General features: G+C 36.5%; 2 protein-coding genes across 2 annotated transcripts in view; one reads left to right on the top strand and one right to left on the bottom strand.

Annotated features, from left to right (window-relative positions):
• On the top strand, positions 7,190 to 19,293 carry LOC109844482 (zinc finger CCCH domain-containing protein 55-like). The gene is made up of 6 exons (XM_020413537.1): positions 7,190 to 7,309; positions 7,451 to 7,528; positions 14,296 to 15,165; positions 15,761 to 15,862; positions 16,063 to 18,034; positions 19,147 to 19,293. Exons 3-6 carry the CDS (start codon positions 14,411 to 14,413, stop codon positions 19,174 to 19,176), a joined length of 2,859 nt encoding a protein of 952 aa, XP_020269126.1. The 5' UTR covers positions 7,190 to 7,309; positions 7,451 to 7,528; positions 14,296 to 14,410; the 3' UTR covers positions 19,177 to 19,293.
• The window catches only part of LOC109844752 (CRS2-associated factor 2, mitochondrial-like), a 3,618-nt gene continuing 2,134 nt past the window's right edge, over positions 20,616 to 22,099 (bottom strand). The window contains exons 2-5 of the mRNA XM_020413864.1: positions 21,838 to 21,965; positions 21,509 to 21,734; positions 21,220 to 21,347; positions 20,616 to 20,717 (exon numbers count right to left, since the gene is read on the bottom strand). Of these exons, the coding sequence (XP_020269453.1) occupies positions 20,616 to 20,717; positions 21,220 to 21,347; positions 21,509 to 21,734; positions 21,838 to 21,965 (584 nt within the window). The remainder of the gene's footprint in view (positions 20,718 to 21,219; positions 21,348 to 21,508; positions 21,735 to 21,837; positions 21,966 to 22,099) is intronic.

Raw genomic sequence — 22,099 nt, 5'->3', positions numbered from 1 at the left:
TAATTCATTTGAAAAGGAAATTCCTTTGTTGAGCAAGTTGTTAGAAGAGCTTTTTTTCCCTCTCTTTTTCAAGAGGAACGAGGTGTCCACTGTTATTTCAGTCTTCTCTTTGTTTTTATAAATTGCTTTTTTAAGCAAAAAATAATTATTGCAAAAAATTAGTAATAAATAACCAGAGATTGCTAGCTCAAGGAATCATATGTGCCTGTTTTTTCGTATTCGATTCGATTAGTAAAAAATTGCAGTTGTTGCCCGTGTGGAAAAGGTCAATTATTTTCTCTTTATTAGTCAAACCAACATGTTGAGTTCTTGCTGAAATAATTGATATAGAAAGAAAATGAAAGGTTGCTATATCAAAAAACATTATAGGACACTACATATAAGTTTTCTCTTGAGGGGTCTCTAGCATACTATGTATAATCCGTACGCTTCGAATGTAAGTATAATTATAATTTGAAAATTATAGCTATCCTCTCTAATGATTCTGAGAATCTTTCTCGCAAATCGGGTGTTGTGATGTGAGATTTATTTTCAGTAAAAGTATAGGGATTCTCGTCAAATCTTCAAATAAGATAGATAAATACATATTAACCACAGAAGTTTAAAAATTGTATGCATTAGACGATTAAATGTTGATCTTAAAAAATCCCAATATTACTATTAAATAATAATTGGAATTAGTAAAAAGAAACAGAAAAACTATAAAAAGAGATGTGCTTGTGTTGAGAATGTCATCCTCTAGATGAGAGAGCGGATTCTCTTAGAATTCTTAAATTATCGATTTTCTCAGGTCATTGAGTGATGTCGTGTGATGGTAGGCCTCTTGAAGATCTTGAATGATCGGTGTTCCTGAATTTCTCGAGATATATGAATTGTGCGAGGATTTTCAAGTTTATTCATGCTAAACCTGTAATGGTTTGTGATTTGTGAAGTATAGTAGAAGTGGAGGTAGGATTGTTCGTCGAACCACTCAAAACTATTTGTATTGTTTAGTTGCTTGCTCTTTCTTATTGTGCAGGGTGCTTTGTTCGTCGAACCACTCAAAACTATTTGTATTGTTTAGTTGCTTGCTCTTTCTTATTGTGCAGGGTGCTAATGTACCCCAATAACCCCCAACAAAATATCATACATCGTGGATGCTCTTTCTTATTGTGCAGGGTGCTAATGTACCCCAATAACCCCCAACAAAATATCATACATCGTGGACCAAGTTATCCATATACCTTGCAAATCCCATTTACTAAACCATTCACATATTGCTATAAGGATTAACCTTTGATTATTCAATGTAAAATTACAAAATGATTATGGGAAAAAGTCATATATATAGAGTGTTTCCTGAAACCATACCCGTCAAATAGAAGCTACAAACGTTTCTAATTAGTGTTAAAACTGACATAGTGATGATTTCTACACCATTTGCACCTGCTCTATATGCTATCGTATATTGATTTTCTACTCATTTTGCATCAAACCAAACCAATCAAGGATTAATCCTATTTCACATATCAGGACATAACTAAACTGGTTCATGCTAGTCATTAAATAGGGAAAGTTGCAAAATGAACCTTACTTTTTATAAATTAATGTATTTTCTCATACTTTTTATAATTTTGTATAAGTATGCTGTCATGCCCCGAAAATGTAGCGGATAGTATATACGGGTATACTACAGCAACAACCAGTGCAGAAGATAAATATTATGAGCGTGACAAGCCTAGCACTTCTTATCACATAGCTTTTATCAAAATATATAAACATGTTCAACAGTTTGTTTTGAACTTTTATCATCAGCATGTCTATATATTTTTGAAAAAAGTTATGTGATATGAAGTGTCAGACTTGACAAGCCTTATCTTGTGCATAGGTCGTTGTCATCACGTGGCTTAATAGTAAGATGGTACTAGAGAAGTTTGACAGTCGAAAGTGTGAAACTATGTGCTATACGAGACTACTTGTTTGCGTTGTGTTTGCATAGTGGGAGCCACCTTTAGATCCATTAGGAGTCACATCTAAAGTCCATATTGCTTAACAATGCTAATGGGATGTATCAATTGTTACGCTATGACAAGGACATCGTACATGTAAGGTGGAGTGACACCCCTCCACATTAGTCCCACAATGGTGGGTGAGTAAAGATTTGTATGGTTTAAATAGACAAATCTAAGACTCAAGTATGTCATTGACTAGTTGATTATGATAGTAGTTTGAACAAAATCAATGCGCTACACTTAGTGGAACCAACGACTTGTAACACCGTAAGGAGTTCGCTGGCCAGGGATGTGACCTTTGCCCTCTGTAGAGGATTAAAATTTAGTTTCTCAATGGAGGTTTGTATTAATTGAATGCTTGTTACAAACCAAGGAATCCAAAAGTTACAACAGAAGCGGAGAGAAGGCTCTCCTTGTTTAACGTGGGTTCTTCGGTAGCGATAGGATGCCTCCCTCGAGTACTTACGTCGAGTTTGTTTCCCTTGGACGATCCGATCGAAGTTACAGTTGAGCTTCAGTACACAGTAGAAGCTTTTGTGTGATTGAATTCGATAAATGTCCGAGCTTTATGAGTATTAAGGCTGAATGCTTAGAGAAGGCTAATATGTAAGAGTTTGCAAAGAGCCAAGAATCTGAGAGTTCAGATTGAGTCTACACCCTCTTATATGACTTTCTTGTGTAAATGCAATTTTTATTGCCTACACCCTCTTATATGACTTTCCCCCATTTGCATAAAAGTAGCAAGATGTACGGAACATCCAGCTCATAAGAGATCCTCACTTTTAGGGGGTGTTTGTTTCAAATCCTATAATTTTAGGATATGGATTTCACCATGAGATTTGAAAATCCATAGGTAATTTGTTATGAGTTGGGATTTCTAAAACTGTGTTTGTTTCAACAATATTTTAGGATTTAGAATACTATGATTTATAAATTTTTATATGTTTTAATTTTTTTGGAATTTAAAATCCATAATTTGTATAAAGCTTTTGAAATCCACCCCACATCCCTCATGAAAAAGAGGATTTTACAAACCATTAAATATATTACTTTTTTTATTATTTGTGGATTTAATATCCTAAAACTTATTTTGAAACAAACAAGTTTTATGGAATTCTAAAACCCCAAAAAACCTCTTTTTACATTCCGAAACTTGAAATCCACACCATATCCCAAAAAAATGAAACAAACACCCCCTTAGACTTTTGCTAAAATTTCACAAATTCCATTTTTAGAAGACGCGAAAAATTTGCTACAAATAAAAATAGAAACGGGCTACCGTGCAAAATATCCAGTATCGGCTCCGGTCTTCGGAGCATTAATCTCACCGGCTGTCCCATCACACACACACTTGCCAATCCCACTCAGAACGCATCGGGACTGCTAATTGAAATGACATTCCTACCCTCGAATCTCCATTCAAACGGCTCAAATAACCTGGAGAGTTCGGTTTATCTTCTCAAACACAAAATATAATACATGATCATTTCTATGTCGACACGTGTCCATGGTGGTACAAGCTCTGCTTTCCATTTGTTGAAACCGCTGATGTGTGAAAAATGATGCGTAGCTGATCTGATGCCCGCCGTAAATGGCGACAACGTTCTGAGCATTGCTCCACACGTACGTCCTATGCTACCGTCATAAACTATCAGTTTTTGTTTTCCGGTACTTAGTCCTTTGGGGTCTGTTTGGATGCAAAAATTGGATGGAGAAACTTGTAAAAGTTCTAACTTTTTAAAAACTTTTGCAGACTTTCCTCCACTTTCTCCTCTAATTTTTGCAAACAAACGGGCCCTTAACTCTTCAATATTTTGATTTTAGTCCCTGAATCCTTGAAATTATTGGATCAATTAATTTATAATGAACTTGGATCTTCTCAACTATGAGAAAAAAAGGTGAGAGACCATTATATTTAATCTGAATTATTAATTATATAGTGGATGATTATGATACAATCTAATTTACACTCACCATATCTAATATATCGATTGCATTCGTTCCTAATTTGTACTCACAGTAAAAAATCATAACAACACATTGCATAAAATAATTGCTATAATTAACTAGTGGTACCTCCATTTTTTTTGCTGGTGGAGATGATTCGAATCCATTTATCATAGCGTTGATTGCGAACTACCCTCTATAGTATCATCCAATCGTGAACATACCCCCGACAGTTCTATGTTTACGAGTAAACCCCTCATGTGACTTTTTTCACTCTTAAAATTGGAGGAAAATATTTAAGGAGGCGAGTATACCCTTTATAGTTCTATAAGTGAGGATGGACCCTCCATTTCTAATTTTTTTTAGTTTTTAAAAGAGTCAAAAAAAATATTTATTGAGGGTGTATATATGCACATGGGTCTCTATTCACCGCAACAAAGGTACAACGGGTCTATTCACCATTAACCATTTATAATATGACAATGATGTAGCTCAGTTCTAACCAAGTGAATAATGGTGAAAAGAGAAACCTCATGATCATCTGTAGTTGAGAGTAAGACAGATCTTTTTATAAATGAGAGAATTCTATAATGTAAGACATGGTCCTCGCTAATCTCTAATAAGAAGTAGATTAGTGTGCGCCCCGTGCGAAGCACGACCTTCCCTTTTTTATCCCTTCAGTAATCCCGTTTTTAATTGCTATAATATATTTTTAAATGTTACAACGATTTTTTTAAATGATACAATAATATTTTTTAAAAAAATCTACAGTATCCAACCTCTGCTACAATAATATATTTTTTAATATGCTACAATAATATTTTGATAATACTACAATAATATTTCTTCGAAAATGCTACGGTAATAATCCCACAGTAATTTGCTGTAACATTTACTGTCGCATGAATAGTGATTCTTGGGTCCTCTCATTATTATAGAGGAATAGATGACATAACAACAATATCAGTGATTTGATGAACTACATTTAAGATAACTTGTGAAATCGAGGGACCCATCGATTTTGATGATTTTATGAGCTGATTTGTGGCAGCTTATAAGGATGTAGGGATCTCATAGCAATCCTGACAATTTTAGACACTACTTTTGAACTATTCAATATCCAAGGGACTAAAATGGAGGGGAAAAGCTTTCTTTTTAATAAATAGTCCCTCTCGGGCCAAACTTGCAGATTACCAACTACTAGAAGATATCTTCAAAATACTTATAAAATTATAGGTGATGTTTTATTTCCAGCATAGAAAGTAAAGGAGCTTCTTAGTTCGGTCAAACAGAAAAGGCCGAGGCCTATTGTTTGAGCTTTGGGCTTAGGCTCTCTTTTTTTTGACCTCTACGTGATACTACAGTCCAAATAAATAAAAACATCATTATATTAAGTATAATTATCATTCCAAGCACGACTGTCATCAGAGCCTTTAAGGCGAACGATGGTTGATAGCAATATTGACATAGAAAACAGTTTTCCTGATATTGGATTTTCATTTGTAACTAGCAAGCAGGGGACTTCAACAGGCCAGAGGCTTGGATCTTAACAACATTAGTACACGCGTGGATATTGGATTTTCATGATAATTTAGACCCCATATTGTTCTTCGCCTTCGATACATAGAACATTGCTTATGAACCGAAAGCTGATTTACTCGCATCAACAACAAACTGGATTAAACTTTCTTCCGATGAATTAAACACACACTTGTGATCGAGATACCATTGATGAGCATCATCATAAGATGTTGCCAGATTTTAATCTCTTTTAATACATGATAAATTACAAAAATCTTGCTAAAGGTGCGTGATCGACATAAATCCTACTTAGATTTATAAAAGTAGACATTTCTATTTCCCTATGTTTTAATTTCTATAGATTGTATTGGAAGTAAAAGCCAATAACATGGTATATTGATAGTAAAAACACACGGGTGAATATTGTTATGGAGAAAAATTGGTGATATATGGAAAAGCTGATGATTGTTTGATTAAATATTGGAAACTAGGAGGGTAAAATGTCTTTTTCAAGTTTCAATGCATGAGAATGCAAATTCTATCAGAACATCGGGTCTAAAGGGACAATCCATACAATTCATAAGTATATTGGGGTCTAGCTTGTAAATTTGAGCTTTTCTATTTGCGATGCAAATCATACATCCCTATAAAGATGATTATATAGGATCCTTAATGGGATTTTTATCAACATGCAAATACTAGGAAGTTTTTTTTTTCATTTAATTTATACCTTAATCAATTTGCTCACTCACAATATGGATAGTTTTCATTCTATCTTGTTTATGTTTGCAATAATTTTTTTTAAATATAGGGCGAATTGCACTTAAGTGGCCTATTGTTCCACCGATTTTCACTTAAACGCCTCCGGTTGTAAAACATTTCATGCAAATAATCTATAATATTTTCTACCTAAAAACTTTTTAGGTTGTTATGGTTTTTCTAAAGGACGAAAATGCCTCCCCCACCCCCGGGTATTAATTGAACAATTTTTCAAAATCGACCCATTTAGTTTTTTATTTTTCAAAATCGACCGTTTTTTCTTTTATTTATCAAAACCGACCGGATTTTGTGATTAGCAGATTAATCACTATCCTAAATAGTCGGGGTTGCCAACCCCGACTATTTAGGAGGGTGTTAAACCCTAATTAAGGCCTTTAATTAGGGTTTAACACCCTCCTAAATAGTCGGGGTTGGCAACCCCGACTATTTAGGATAGTGATTAACCTGCTAATCACAAAATCCGGTCGGTTTTGATAAATAAAAGAAAAAACGGTCGATTTTGAAAAATAAAAATCCGAATGAGTCTGTTTTGAAAAATTATTCTAAGAAAAAGGATTAGGTTGATTTAATTGTAAATTAGAATATCACGTGACAAGTCACACGAGAATATTCGTTAAATATTCTAACACCTTACTAATAGATGACATCAACGCGCAATATCTTGAAACTCTAGGGCATCAACTTGCAACATTCGAAACTTTGTAGGTTTGAAGAGAAATATTTTACAACTGGGATCATTTAAAGTGAAATTGGTCATTTAAGTACAATTAACCCTTTAAAATACTTACAAATTGTTAATTCGCCCTATTGTTACTTGTTAGACCCCTGTGAAGTCAACGGATCACAAGCGCGCACGATTCTAAAACGATTTGAACCAACGGTCAAGATTGCTTTCACACCATAATAGAGTGCACCGCAGTATAATATCTTATCCTATTTTAGCCCGAGGTCCTTCCCAATTTTTTTACTTGCTCTCTCGGTCATATCAAAAAGATTTCTAGGGTTTCTGAGAGAGAGAGAGAGAGAGAGAGAGAGAAAGCTGCAATCTTTGATTTCCCAGAGGCGAGCAGGTATCAATCTGACTGTGTAAAACTGTAGGGTTTATTGATTTGATCACCGTTTCCTGTAGTTTCAATTCAGTTTCTTGAATCTTAGGGCTTTTCTTTTTGAGAAAAATTAAAGGCGTTTATCTTTATATGTTACTTGTTCAGAATGAAGACACGAAGAATTCAAAGAATTGGAGGAATGTTGAAAAGATTGTGCTGATGATGGTGCTGGGTTGATCTGAGGTTGGTTGCTTTGATCCCCTCTTTTAATTTGTTTGTTTATTGATCTGGATTGCATTTACACGAGATTGCCAGAAAGTTGTTGTCTTGTTGTGTTGTAATGCTTATTTAGTGTCTTGTAGCTGAAACTCGATAAATTCTGAATAATTTACTTTACCCATCATCTTAGTTTCTAGGAACTAGCTTTTAGTTGATTAATATGAGAAATTTGGCCGCATGTTTTAGTTTGGACTTCAGAAAAAATTCATGAACTTGGACTACGCTTCTTCCGTAAATATTGGAGAAAAGATATGCTAGGCAATAGGCATTATGTATTTATAGTTCTATGGCGCGTGTAGCATGGCTATTGGATTGTACTAACTCCCATTTTAAATCCTTAGATGTTGTTTGACGTTCAATTGATGCGAAGTATTTCGTTAAAATACAGTGTTTTATCTTGATTATTCAAAACTTTCTAAAATCATCATTTGTTTACTATATCATTTTCTGAAATGGGACAAGGCTTGAAGTGCCCTGGGAGTTTTAGGCAGATGTGGTGTGGTAGATAATATGTGGAGAAATAAGATGTATCAGATTTTGTAAATAATATCAGGATTCAGGGATTCTTTACTGGAATTAAATATTCTGACTTAGAAAACTATAGGGGAAGCTTGTGAAGTACTACTGTAAATTTTATTCTTACTATGTGTGTAACACCCAACCTCCCCCACAATGAACAATCCATTTAATTTAACTAAAGGACATCCTATAGGACTAGAAGTGAAGTATATATCCAGACATTGAAAGAAGGTACAACTTAAGGTACATGTGACATGTATTCGTGTACAAAAGTAGATTTTATACCAAGTCTATCCATTCAAGGTACTGATTTGGGTTATTTGTCCTTTGATTTACTTGGCACGTTAAATTTGAAAATGTATTGCTATAAGGTTTTAGAGAAATATTCTCTTTCTTTGGGATGGACTTGGTTTCTTTTAAGTGCCTACACCATTCATGAAATTGATCTACCTTTCTGCCTAAATTTTTTTGACAGAAATATGTAGTGCATTTTATATTAGTCCCCTTCTTATAAGTTAATGAGGCACTTAGCTCGGATACATCTCTAGATATTGGATTAACTCCTAACTTAAACCTTTGGATATTGTCTGACATTTGTTAGATCTAAATAATTTTGTTAAAATATACTGTTAAGCTTGAGTGCATTAGATGTATATAAAATTATTTTCGGTTTTTTACATCATTTTATGAGACTAGAGAGTAATTTCTTTGGGAATTTTAGTTGAATGAAATTAGTGTAGTGAAGATGTGGAAGGATACAAATTATCAGATTAGATTTTGGGATTGGTCACATAATTTGGCGATTCTTCTCTCAGTTTATGCATCTTGTTTTAGAAAAATTGCAGAAAGAAGCCTTTGAAGTACTACAATAAATGTTGGCTTTACCATGTTCCCATTAGTGAGTTTTCCTCACAAATAGAAATCCAAGTAATATATGTAAAGAGCATCCTATAGGAGTAGATGTAACCTATCAGTACAAGGGTTGAGAACAAAAATACACTTTACGCTATACGCGACATGAATATGAACATTAATGTAGACCTTATTAGAAGACTCTTAAAATCCATTCGTCAGACTGAAATGGGCTATTGGCCCCTCAATTTATCATATTAAATTTGAACATTTTATTGTCACAAGTTTTGTTTGAAGAAGTTTATTCAAAGTTCCAATGTTCTAAAATGTTTACTGAATAAACAAGGTATGTTGCTGTCAAAAGTTCATGTTAATATCATAGCCTTCAGAGTCCGGTATTATTTGCAAGTCGGCTATCTGAACTTGTGAGCCATGTTTGAGCTGAAGGTGGGCTCTATGGACCTGGACCTCAATCAACTGTTAACTGAAACAGTGGCTGAAGGACAAGGGACAGAGTGGGCTGTGGGTAGTTCTAGGTTCATTTACAACTAGGTAAAAACCAAAACAAGAGAAAGGAAAAAGAACCAGATGTTAGCTGGTGAAGTGTCAACCTTGGTGCAATGCTAAAACCTGAGGACCCTCTAATGTGTATATGAATGTACATGGATATAGCAATTAAACCTTGGAATATTTTACCTTGCAACTCTTTGTTAGTATGATTTTGTTTTTTCAAAGTTTGTCATCTATAAGAAATGAACCGATACAATACAATGACTAATTTTTTTTTAGTATATTTTTGCATGAACCGATACAATACAATGACTTCAAGGCACATGTTATAGTCGAACTATTTTTTTTAAATCTGCAAGATGCAACTCCACAAATTAAAGTTGTTGAGTCAGCATCATTTCAGTAACTTGTAACTTCACAAGTTTAAAGAAGCAACCTATAACTTCATAGAAACTATGCTTTAAAATGAAGTGCATGAATGATAATTATGATGGTAATTTCTTAATAATTTTATATGCCAAAGCACTAATTTATAAATATTAGCTTGCTGGTTTTTTAGGTGGTTTGGAGCAAACTATGATGGAAATCTTAACTTCAATTGTGATGTATATGGAAATTTGAACTTAAATTCAAAAGCTTAGTTTGCCAAAAAAAATTAGTTTCTGATGATGATGATGTACTACGACTAGATTGTATATGATTTACATGTCGGTCTACTTTTGTGCTTGTAAATATGTCATTGGAGTTCCTTATTCTATTTGCTTAAACCTTTCACACAAACTTTCTGATGACATGACATTTATGATTTTTTTCCACTATAGTAGGATCGTTGCATGAGATTTAATTCTCTGATTCTAATCTGCCATAATTTTGGCTAAGTTTAGAAGCATCTAGTCATCCTGCTTCAGTCTTTTTGGGGAGAAGCCATAACAACAAATCATAAATAGTAAGTAACCTCAAATTAAATATAGTGTTACCAAAATTTATAAAATCTCATCTTAAATAAATTGATGGCTAAAATTTCTGGAGCATAATGTATCACTACATCAGCTGCCATATCCCACACGAAGAGCGCCAAAGAGAAAGTATGCCCAAAATTTCAATTCATCTAATGTCCAACTCTGTTCCACCTACAGGGATATAATGGTCTTTATAGTAGCAACTGAGGAAACATAATGATCTGATTTCCATAGGGATTTCTCTAGGGCTGATGGAGCTATCTTTCTTCTCACATGCAGGATTTGGTGGATTTGTAGATTGCACTTATGCAAGATCGTTGCAATTTGATTAGAAAGAATGAGTAACTATTAGCTAGCAATTTCCAAATGTAGTAATGCCAGAGGACAATATCTCTGCAAGCACTTATGCAAAATTTTTAACAGAAGCACATGGGAGATACTCATGAAATTCCCTTCCCAAGCTGTCAGCGGCAATATTCTGCTGGAAAAAAAATTTGAATAGCAACAAGAATAATTGATGGTCCTTAATGCATTTTGATAGAGTTGGGTTTGACTTTATACTGAACTTTCATGAGCAGGAAGTAGTGTGGAAGTAGGATTCTTTGGTTGCAGGAATTGCAATAATGAGGCATAAAGATGATCCACGTTTTTTAAGTGGAAAGGTTGAGTTTGAAGTTAATCCAGTCCATCCTCCATAAATAGTAATGACACGTGAAAGCTGATCAGCAACTTCAAAAGTGAAGATGGTTTTGAATAGCTGATACCTTGGAGAAGAAAGCAAAATGCAAGCATTGCAAAACGTACATATAGGAATTGACATGCAGCAAGGCTGCTACAACTCTTTGGGGGAGAAGTGATTGGGTTGCTTGCTTGCTTGCTAAATTATGGAAGATCATTAACTAGAGTGACTATCTGTAAATATTTGTTTTTTTATTTGTTGTTTGGGTGCTGCTTGCCCATTTTGCTGTAAAAGAGTTGCGGTATGTCCATGAAGAACATTATTTATAAATAAAGACTTTTTTCATCATGGTATTTTGTTATTTGGATCTTGATGATTTATGGAAAGTTCATTTGGGTATCATTAAAATGGAAGTGGATATGATACTCCTATCTATTTTGTGCATGAAGGTTGTCATCAAAAGTGAGTTAGCCATAAACCATTCCTTTGCTGGTCCTCGTACGAAGTATCAGCATCATCAGGTTACTGCTCTCAATACATATGCATACGACATGTTGGCTTATGCCTAATGTCATATTCATTATGTTTACATACTAGTTTAAAGAGTACATGATAATGTCATATTCATTATATTTACATATTAGTTTAAAGAGTACTATCATGATTAAACAGTATGCAGGACGTCTTAGGAATGGACATCTAGACTTTCTACAGGATTAGGACACCTCAAATAACCTTTCTATGATCTTATGATGAAGAACTGCTTACAGCATGGTCACATGTTTGATTCTAATAGTTTCACTGCACACTGTGAAGTACTGCAAAGTTGTTGGAAGTTTTTTGACGATTAGCAATTTGCGTCCAGACACCACCCCTTAATAGTGAGAGTCTGATAGTAACCAGAAGGCAAATGATCTTTGAATACGGAAATATACCTATCTAGAAAGCCTATTTTTGGCAATAAATCTGTGATGTTCACATGCATGTCAAAGTTACATTAGTATCTTGTGCAGAGTTTGCTTTGAAGCTAGGTGTTTGACCAGTGAATCCTTAATTATGGGCGACCATATCATTAGACTAGGAGTTTATAACTTGCACATGTTGAAGATGGCAAGGTGATGAATACTGGAAACATTCTAACAAGTCTTTTGAGATTTCTAAAGTTGTCTAGGATACTATTCTTGAGAAGATGAACCTCATTTTTGCCAAATGAAAGAAGAGGAAGAGAACAAGAGATTATTGGCTTTCTAATAGAAGATTTGAGTTAGCAACGATGGCAACGTATAATGTGGCTGACTTGTGGAGGAGGATAAGGCTGTGAATAATCAGATACTGGCTAGATACTTCTGTCTATGTCCAATCTGACATGAGTAATTAGTGTAGATTCTGCCTATAACTTGGATTTGGCCAACGTGGAGAATGGCAACAACACATTAAGCCTTGAAAGTTATAGTTTAAGTATGATATTCACATTATGCTCTCTTTTCTCTTGCATTGTTTCAATCAGTAGGAAGTCACAAAAGCTAAGTGAAATCACAGTTAAGAGTAGAGGTTCCGCATCAAAATCTCTCTCAAAGATTTTCAACCGGGAGAGTTCCTACACTTTCCCTGTGTCTAGTCTGTGGGCCTTTTCCATCTTCAAAAGCACTACCTTCTGGGTTTAGGAATGCTTCTCCTGTTAGATGGGGCTGATCGGCCAATCCCTAAATTGTTCAAATCTGTGTATTATGTAGCGCTTGAACGCTATCTATCACAATATGATGCATGACTTTATGGAGGTGTAAATAGCAACTATATGACAAATATAGACCCAATATGCATGTCTTGTGAGAAATGAATGTTTAAGTAGAGAAGAAACAGGCTCTTGCACACCACCAAACTGTAAGAAGACTGATTTGGGCGGGGTTTGTCATTTTTTGAACTGTCAAAATTGTCTTTTCAATCTGTCACTTTTGAAATTTCTGAACCGCGCCTGCATGACTTGGAAGTTCTATCATGCCTAAAATTGTGTCCTGAGAGAAAGAAACATATTGCTATATTGTCACGCCTCGGGCCTACGGACCCGTTGGCGCGTGCAAACCGTGGGATCCATCAAGAGCAACTCGATGTTGACTTAAATCCACCGTCAAAATGCTAGCACTAGTTGTCCTTGGGCATTGGACTTCTCTATTTAAGCCACTAACATTTCTTCACACTCGTTCATATGGGACTAAAGTGAGGGTGTCACAATCACCCCACCTTAAAAAGACAGACGTCCTCGTCGTCACGACATGACAATTGGCACATCCCAGTGTCACTTGTCAGGTGATGTGGACTCTAGAGGTGGCTCCCATCGCATCCACTTAGTGTAGCACTTAGCCCCGTATAGCACTTAGCTCCACACTTTTTGTTGGCTAACCTGACTCTGATACCATTTTGTCACGCCCCGGGCTCACGGGCCCGTTGGCGCGTGCAACCCGTGGGACCCGCCAAGAGCAACTCGATATTGGCTTAAAATCCACCGCAAAAATGCTAGCACTAGTTGTCCTTGGGCCTTGAGTTTCTCTATTAAGCCACTAACATTTCTTCACACTAGTTCATGTGGGACTAAAATGGGGGTGTCACATATATTACCAGATTTATGCCCTAGATATATTAATTTAACTGTAAGTCTTGTCCTGTAGGGTTAGAAGAATTCGCCTATCCATTCAGTTCTAGCACAATTCAACTTTCCAGTAATGGATCAGGAAATCAAAACTGTTATACACGGGAACCACCAAAACTCCCTGATTTTACCTTTTGTGTCCTACTGCTCATTCTAGGCTGTTGATAACTAGCTCCAAGAAATCAAAGCTCCCTTGTTTGGTATAGCTCTAGGTCCAGATCGAAGGTAAGCATAGCAGCGAAGCATATATTTTTCAATGCGGTATTCGGTGGTACTGATATTTGTTAGGATATTTATTCTTTGTCCTTTTTGTGCATAATCAGTGGTCAAGTTACTTTCCCCTCATTCTTTTTTATATATGTGGCTTTCACCTGTTAAATATGGTGACTTTAGTGAATAATTTGAGGTCACATATTGTATTATTGTGACCTTGCCTACACTCAAGCATCTGGTTTTACGTCTAAGAACTGTCAGAGTTAGATATATATTTCAATTTTAGAAGTTTACTTATGCAATTTTTGGTTATGAAACCTGAAAGTTGGTAATGTTGTTTTCTGAATTCTTGCAGAGTAATCCTTGATGATCTGAAAGAAAAACCACAGATAGAAGGCATTCGTAGACTCCTGAAAATACATCAACCCTTAAGTCTTTTCAACATTGGTGGCTCTGTTAGAAAAAAGAAAATGACAGAAAATTTGAGGAGACGGACATCGAAGTGGGATATGCTGGCAGACCCCCACATTCCTATTCAACAAGCTGAAACTCCTATAAAAGCCGATAATGGTGGTGTACCAGGCCTAGAATGGAATTCTTCAAAAGTGGATGCCAACGCTTCCTCTCTGCCATCTGAATTGAAATCTGATTCTGCTAAGACAAATAATGAAGACTATGAAGAAAATAAATTTGCAGGATGGTTACATACGGAAGATGGCAATGTTGGATTAGCTAACACCCACTCTCGAAGTCCTCATTTTCCAAAGCTCCCTGACATGGATGCTGATGATGGAAATAATACAAAGAATTCATACAGGAAATCATTGTCTGTGAACTACACTACTGAGAAGGACCAGGATTTCAACAGAACAGGAGACAGATGGAATCAATTACTTGAGCAGAATCATCGTGAAAGCCTATCTCCATCTCATGATGCAAAGAGGGAAGATGACATTGTTAGATTATCTAACACGCGCTCTCCAAGTCCTCATTTTCCAAATATACCTGACATTTATGCTGGTGGTGGAGATTATTTGAAACATTCATACAAAGAACCATCATCTGTGAATCACACTACTGCAAAGGATGAGGATTTAAACAGAACAGGAGACAGATGGAATAAATCTCTCGAGGAGAATCATCATGAAAGCCTATCTCCATCCCGTGATGCAAAGAGGAAAAGGAGTCCTATCTCACCAAAAAGAAGCTGGGGCAGGTCATACAGGTATTTTATTTTAACATTGTGCTAAAAGACTCAAGCTTCAATTATGATGATACTCCTTGTTGGCATACTCATTTATGTGGGGAACAAGTTGTTGGTATTGCATCTTTTTTTCTTTCATCGCAAAGCGCCACGTCCTTGCGGGTCTGGCTTCTTCGTTATATGTTGTCAGTTTTTAAAGCAAATGAACTTCTATATCCAGAGTATTAATTATCAATGTTTAAAGGTGGTTCACTTCCATATCTAGGGTGCTGACAATTTTTAAACATTTGTGATCAATTTTCATTGGAAAATAATTTATCCGCAGATTTCGCTATATGCCCCAAATGGAATTAGTATTTATGTGAAATCTTTGTCAAGTCCTTTCTCCAGAAGAGAGAAAAGAAGCTTGATGAACATAAATCAATGGGGGAAAATGATCTGTGAGGAGAACAAAAATCTTGGCATCCATCATCAGACCAGTCCAATGGGCCTAACACATTAAAGTTACTGTACTTCAACACCACATGCACATTTTACACGTGTCTGCCAATATTGTGTGCAGAAAAGCAGTCTCCAGTTTGGTTAATCTTGCGTGATGTTTGGTTACAACATTCAGGAGCAGAAGCAGAAGCAGGAGCAGGAGCAGGAAGAGGAGCAGGAGCAGAAGTTGGAGTAGGAGCCGGAGCCCTTCCTATAGTTATAAGCGGGGACCTGGGAGGTGAGCAAAGCCAGCTTCTCAGCTCCTTCTCTGTTCATTTATGAAATGTCCCATTTTTTACATTTTCTTTGTTCTTTTCCAACTCGTCACATACTAGGGATTTAGCAATCTAAAGTTCCAATGAAGACTAGAACACAAACAGACAATATCCTAGTAGTTTTGATTCTACACCTGTCTAATGTTTTTGATGTAACATACAGGAGTAAAAGCAGGAGCAGGAGCCCCTATGGTTCAAGGCGAGGCCCTGAGAGGTGGCCGGGAAGAGGTGGAATGGGTAGTGGGCACCCCGTACCATGTAGAGATTTTGCAGCAGGACGGTGCCAAAGGGGCAGCGATTGCAGGTTCCTTCATGAGGATAGTAGTCGAAGGCAACCCAACAGATATTATGACAGTGGCATATCAGACGGTAGAGAAAGCAGAGCTGAGAGAGGACGGATAAATGTCAGAGAGCCTCAGAATTATCCACGTGATAGATTCTCCAGGAGTGACAGCCGTACTACTAGGTGTTATGATTTCATGATGGGTAGATGCCGTAGAGGCTCAGAGTGCCGGTATGCTCATCACGAAGCCTCCCATGACAGAGAACGGGATGTAAGAGATGAACCCAGAGCACGAACTCATGATAGAAGGGATGATGAGAGGCTTGATCCTCCTCATAGGCCAGTCACTGATACACCCTGCAAGTTCTTTGCTGAAGGTTGCTGTCGCCGTGGCGAAGGTTGCAGGTTTTCTCATCATGGTGTCGAGGCACATGATGATACAAGCTATAGTATGGATATTGATGTTAGAAATTCATCACGGAATAATCGGAATCAGGAAGATCATTCTGCTGTGATTGAGATAACCAAGTCTTCCAAGTGGATGGGTAATGACAATTGTTCTAAGGTGGAGGATTCCAAGTCAAAACCTCAGCATTCTCAAACTCAATTTACTGCAAGCAATATACATCAAAATCAACCACAAAAAGCTAGCAATCCGCTTCCCGTGGCTTCTATTCCTGGACAGAATCTTGGACAAGTTGGGCAAAACCAGTATAGTTCTGGTCAGCCTATACAAGCACAGGGGTTCATTCCAAATGTCCCATTTCAGCAGTTACTTCCTCCAATGCCTTTAAATGTGCAAATGCAACAAGCTGCCTTTTCTACGCCTCAAAATGTCCAGGGGGGTCAATTCATTGTTCCTCAAGCCCCTCCAAATTTTAGTGTTCCCATGCAGAATTTGCCAGTTCTTCCGCCATCTAACATCACAATGGGCCAACAGAACTACAACCTCCCACTGCCTCCTCATACTGGACAGAATCAACAGAACTTTAATCTCATCGGGCAAATTCAGCAGAATCTCCCTTTAGCTCCCCTCAGTGGACGAAACCAACTAAACTTGAACTTTAGTGGGCAGAATCAGCATGTGGCCTCTCAATCTCTGAGCCCAGAAAACTTCAACTCAAATGAACAACTGATCAAAAGAGCAGATACGTCAGAACAACCTTCACAACTAAATTCTGATGCTTCCATCACCCAGAAGGTCGTGACGAGTGAGCAGGCTGCTCAAATAACAAACCTTTCAGCATCTTTAGCTCATTTCTTTGGGGGCACTGGTGGTCTGAAGCCCCAAATTTCTACTGGGATGTTACCACTTGTTCAGCCTAATCAAGGTTCTTTTACCAATCCAATATCTGGCAACATGGAGCTAGTGGATCAAGACACCAGCAATCTGCCTGCTGATGTTGAGCAAAAGGGCCATGCAGTTGAGGAGGGAGTAACCAATACTAATAGCACAATTCCTCCTATCAAAAGTGTTGATGTGGAGATAGAAGTGATGCAAGGAATTGTGGATACTGCTGCCAAAGAAGTGAATGAAGCTGAGGCTGTCCATAACAAGAAAGAAAGGGTTGATGATATAGAGGCTGAAGTTCAGAAAGATGGAGAGAGTAAACAAAGCAAAGAAGCGAAGGGAATGCGAATGTTTAAGTGTGCCCTTGTGGAGTTTGTGAAGGAAGTACTGAAGCCTAGTTGGAAGGAAGGACACTTGAGCAAGGAAGCTCACAAGACCATTGTCAAGAAAGCAGTAGAGAAGGTGACTGGTGCAATGCAGAGTCAGAACATTCCTCAGACTCAAGAGAAAATTGACATTTATCTGGCACACTCTAAAGCAAAGCTCACAAAACTTGTACAGGTAAGTGTTATCTACTTTTTTTTTCAGCCTGCTTCCTAGTTATGTTCTAGTTTGGATCTGTAACTGAATTATTCTCCTAGCAACAATTTATATTCTAATTTCCAGCAGAGAATTTTTTATCCCACTATTTTTTTCAGGTAACTAGTGAGTTTTCCCGTGAAGGGTCTGGGAATTTTTACTGCTGTTATTAGACTGATTATATACTCCAACTGATATCTTTTGATCTGAAGATGCAATCGATAAATCTTCCTCTTTTTTCCCCCCTTCCATTTGAGAATTGATTTTCCAGAAAAAGGGTAGTAAGGGTTGGAAGTTCAACCGAACTTACAGAACCCACTTCTAACTCATCTCCAAGTTTTGCCTCAGATTGCCCATTATTGTTACATCAAAGCTACACGCACAATCGAACGCGTAAGATATTGAAATTAAGAAGTTGGAAACAAAATAATTCGTTTAGTTTGCAGGAGGGTGTACAATCATGAAGGCAATAAAAGGAAATGAGAAGGCTGTAGGTTGACTCGTTGATGCTAGAGAAATATCATTAATTGACTGTTTTCCGATTTAGTATGTAATAAGTATTCACGGGATATCAAATTATGTAAACCTTTTGGTAGCACATCCCTACTTTCTTCTGCTCAATATGAAAATTTCTCATATTCATTTTTTACGGGCTCATATTCCATTTTATCATTTGATATATAGGATTTGTTTCCAAACTATTGGAGCACGAAGATATTTGTTAACTAATCCATCTGGATGTTTTTACTTATTCTTTAATTTTTTATTTTACTCATGTAGTGTCCTCGATATTACTTGTTGTTGCCTGTTTTATTTTTATTAGCTGTCTGTTTTTCTTAAACACTTGTTTGAAGTAGAATATTTAGATTCTAAATGTCAATCATTTCAAAATTGATATATTTTTGTTTAATTCTAATTGATATTTGTCACAAATTTGCCAAACCATTTGTTATGATATCTGAGTAGCTGATTTTTGTAACTTGGTTCTTGCTTGCATTTCGCATCTAATTATACTGGTTGGACTTGCTGGTTTGTGGGAAATGTTTTCAGTTGTCGATATTCTTGGTAATGATTAAATTTTCTCTTTTATGCAGGCATATGTTGACAAATATGTGAAGGGCTGAGTCAGCTTTTGAATCTGTGCATGCTGATTATCAATGCCTTGCCATGACAAAGCAGTGTTGTGCTTCAAACCTTCATTGTCTTGTAAATTTTTTGGCTGCACATTGTACTTGACTTAGGGGGTGTTTGGCAATTTGAAAGTGAATTTAAAATATGTAAGTTACTTTTTTTTACAAATGACTTTTACATCCATGTCAGCACGCAAGTGAAATACAGTGTTTGTTTGAAAAATTAAATTATTATCGAAAGTGCAATGTGAAGATGACGTGGCAAATTAAGATTAATTAGAAAATATAATTAAAATCATTTAATTAAATTACTTACCTTTTTGTCACTTTCATGTGACTTCACCACTTTTTTAGGGGAAGTCAAAATTGCATTAAATCTTATGTGGCAACTTTCTTACATCTCACTTTCATAACCACTTACATGAAAACAAACACCTTAATTGTTAAATGAAAGTAACTTTCTCACTTTCATCTTTCACTTGCATGCAAACAAACACCCCCTTAGTGTTTCTCCTATGAATTTGAATATTTTGTTAGTATAGCATTGTCTTCCTGGTGTGCAACATAAATTAGATAGCATTTTGGTAAAGGTCTTATCCCTTGTTGATATGCTGTTATCTCCGACATCTTTATATGTTAAGACTTATGGTGCCTGAGCCATTTTTGACTGCAGTTATAAGTATGGACAGTTCTGTAACGATTCTATGGTGATCAGCTGTTAGCTCTTGTGGCAATTGCGGGTGGTGTTATTTTGCAGGTATAATGTACTTTAGTTACAAAATCCGAGCTGTATATGTTCGGCTTAATTCAGTGTAACTAGTAGATTGACGCGATTTGTACATAGGTGTTGGTTTGCGGAGTGACGCAGTAATGCTTTTAGTTAATGTATTGCTGACGAAATTGCAGTTTGATTTTTGTTCCTTTCATTCTTTTCTCAGCAGCGTAATATTTATTCTTGTGCTTGAGCATGTAAGTAATGGATATTGCAAGACACCTTGATCAGTTTTTGACAAATAAGCATCTACGCACAATAGATAAGTTTGTTCTTCAGAAAGTTACAAGCCGAATACCTGTGCATCTCAAAGCTCCTTTAAAAGAAGATGAAAATTTATGACTTTAACACGGTAAATACAATCAATATGCAATATTCTTCCAGAAATCTAATACAAGGCAATTAGTTCATGGACAATTGCCAGAAATCAGAAACACTGTTCGTTGGAAATCTCAACCACCTTAATTCACAAAGCAAAATTGCTTCATTTTGTAGACGAAACATCATTCTGCACCATATAAATTAATCGATCTTCGTTTGTAGATCTTCGTTTGTAGACCGTCTTCAGTTTATTTCTATTCAGCCAGCATCACCGACACAAGAGTTGTACTGATTCATATCTTGACTATCCTTGCCCCTCCAGATTACAATCTGACTATCTTTAAACAGAAGAGGAACGCAAGGCACCATCTTGACTATCCTTGCCCCTCCAGATTACAATCTGACTATCTTTAAACAGAAGAGGAACGCAAGGCACCAAATCCTGCAACGAGTTAAAAAGCGATTACAATCTGACTATCTTTAAACAGAAGAGGAACGCAAGGCACCAAATCCTGCAACGAGTTAAAAAGCCGACAGAAGCTGAGAATTGAAAAGAATAGAATGTCCATACAAGTATCTTTTCTATTGAAAACTTCAGTTGCTAACAAAACAAATACCGCCGTAAAAAAGATTAAATGTGGACATAACACTTCTAGTTCTATTGTTGCAGATAGAACCCCTAAGCGAACTTTTTTATAGAACCCCTAAGCGAACTTTTTTTTCCTAACCCTTTGAAGAGTAAAAATAAAATAAAAAATCACCCTGGGGATCTATCTGAACTTGGACAATGGTACTGGGTGGTCTATCCGCGCCAACATAACTATAGGGAGCCTGTCCACAATTGGGCTATATTACAGGAGGTCTATCCACAATTAACCCTAAAGAAAAACTCAGGAACGGAACGAATAACCACTAAAATTGTCATATGTGAACAGTATACGTACTCTGAGCTTCACGCCAATTTTCTTGCAGTCACTAGTTTCAACATGGGAACAGTCTAGTTTTACAACCTCCACTGATTCGAAGGCCTCCCTGACTCTCTGCACCACATTGACATATACACCATTCCTTGCTACATGGATAAAAAAAAAAAGAACCAAATTTTGTCAATCAAGGAGACGAATAAAGCAGCTGACTAGGATACTGACAATGTTATTGTAGGAGAACTTTTGGAGGCTAAACGGCGAAGGAGTTATTTAAGAATATATAACAGCATGCATCAGAGAAACTTACTAAGCTTCATCAAAGCTGGAGAGTTTAAGCCTCTATTTCTCAATTCCTTTGTCTCCTCAAAGGTCAGACCAGCAGCTACATTTTTAACCAGCCTTGGATAAATTGGTGCCAATGGTTTCCATAGCATCAAAGGAATGACAGGCCTTTGTTTAGAATCATAGTTTCGACCACGATACAAAAGTATAATATTAATTTTCCGATAAATGATTTTCCCACCTGTTTTATCCTGACAACGAGTCACATATTATAAGAACTAGGCTCCAGTAGTGTAAGCGATGGATAGGAAACATTTACAGGATATAAAATCTTCATATACCCTGTATTGCTACCTCGAGGTGGAAGCAAATGTTGTCCATGTCAAGAGTTGGTACTCCAAGACACTTAATTCTCACGGCTTCAGCTCTCCTCCAGTGGTTGTGGATATCATCTAGCAAGTTATGTGTTACGCCACCCTTCCCTGAAATTGAGCATAATTTGGAACAATAATTTTTCACTGAAGTCTATGTTTGAGATAAATAATCAAAACTAGCAAATTAAAAAACAACGCTTATAAATTAGCCTGCCCAAGAGGAAAATAAAGGCATGAGTTAC

This window comes from Asparagus officinalis, chromosome 6 (genome assembly GCF_001876935.1).
Source record: "Asparagus officinalis chromosome 6, Aspof.V1, whole genome shotgun sequence".
NCBI lineage: Eukaryota > Viridiplantae > Streptophyta > Magnoliopsida > Asparagales > Asparagaceae > Asparagus > Asparagus officinalis.
Note: the sequence above shows the minus strand (reverse complement) of the source record. Positions and strands in the feature narration are given on the sequence as shown.

Coding starts and splice junctions, on each gene's coding strand:
- LOC109844482 (XM_020413537.1), top strand. CDS start 14,411: ATGACAGAAAATTTGAGGAGACGGACATCGAAGTGGGATATGCTGGCA. Junction 15,166..15,760: donor AGCTGGGGCAGGTCATACAG/GTATTTTATTTT, acceptor TACAACATTCAG/GAGCAGAAGCAGAAGCAGGA. Junction 18,035..19,146: donor AGCTCACAAAACTTGTACAG/GTAAGTGTTATC, acceptor TCTTTTATGCAG/GCATATGTTGACAAATATGT.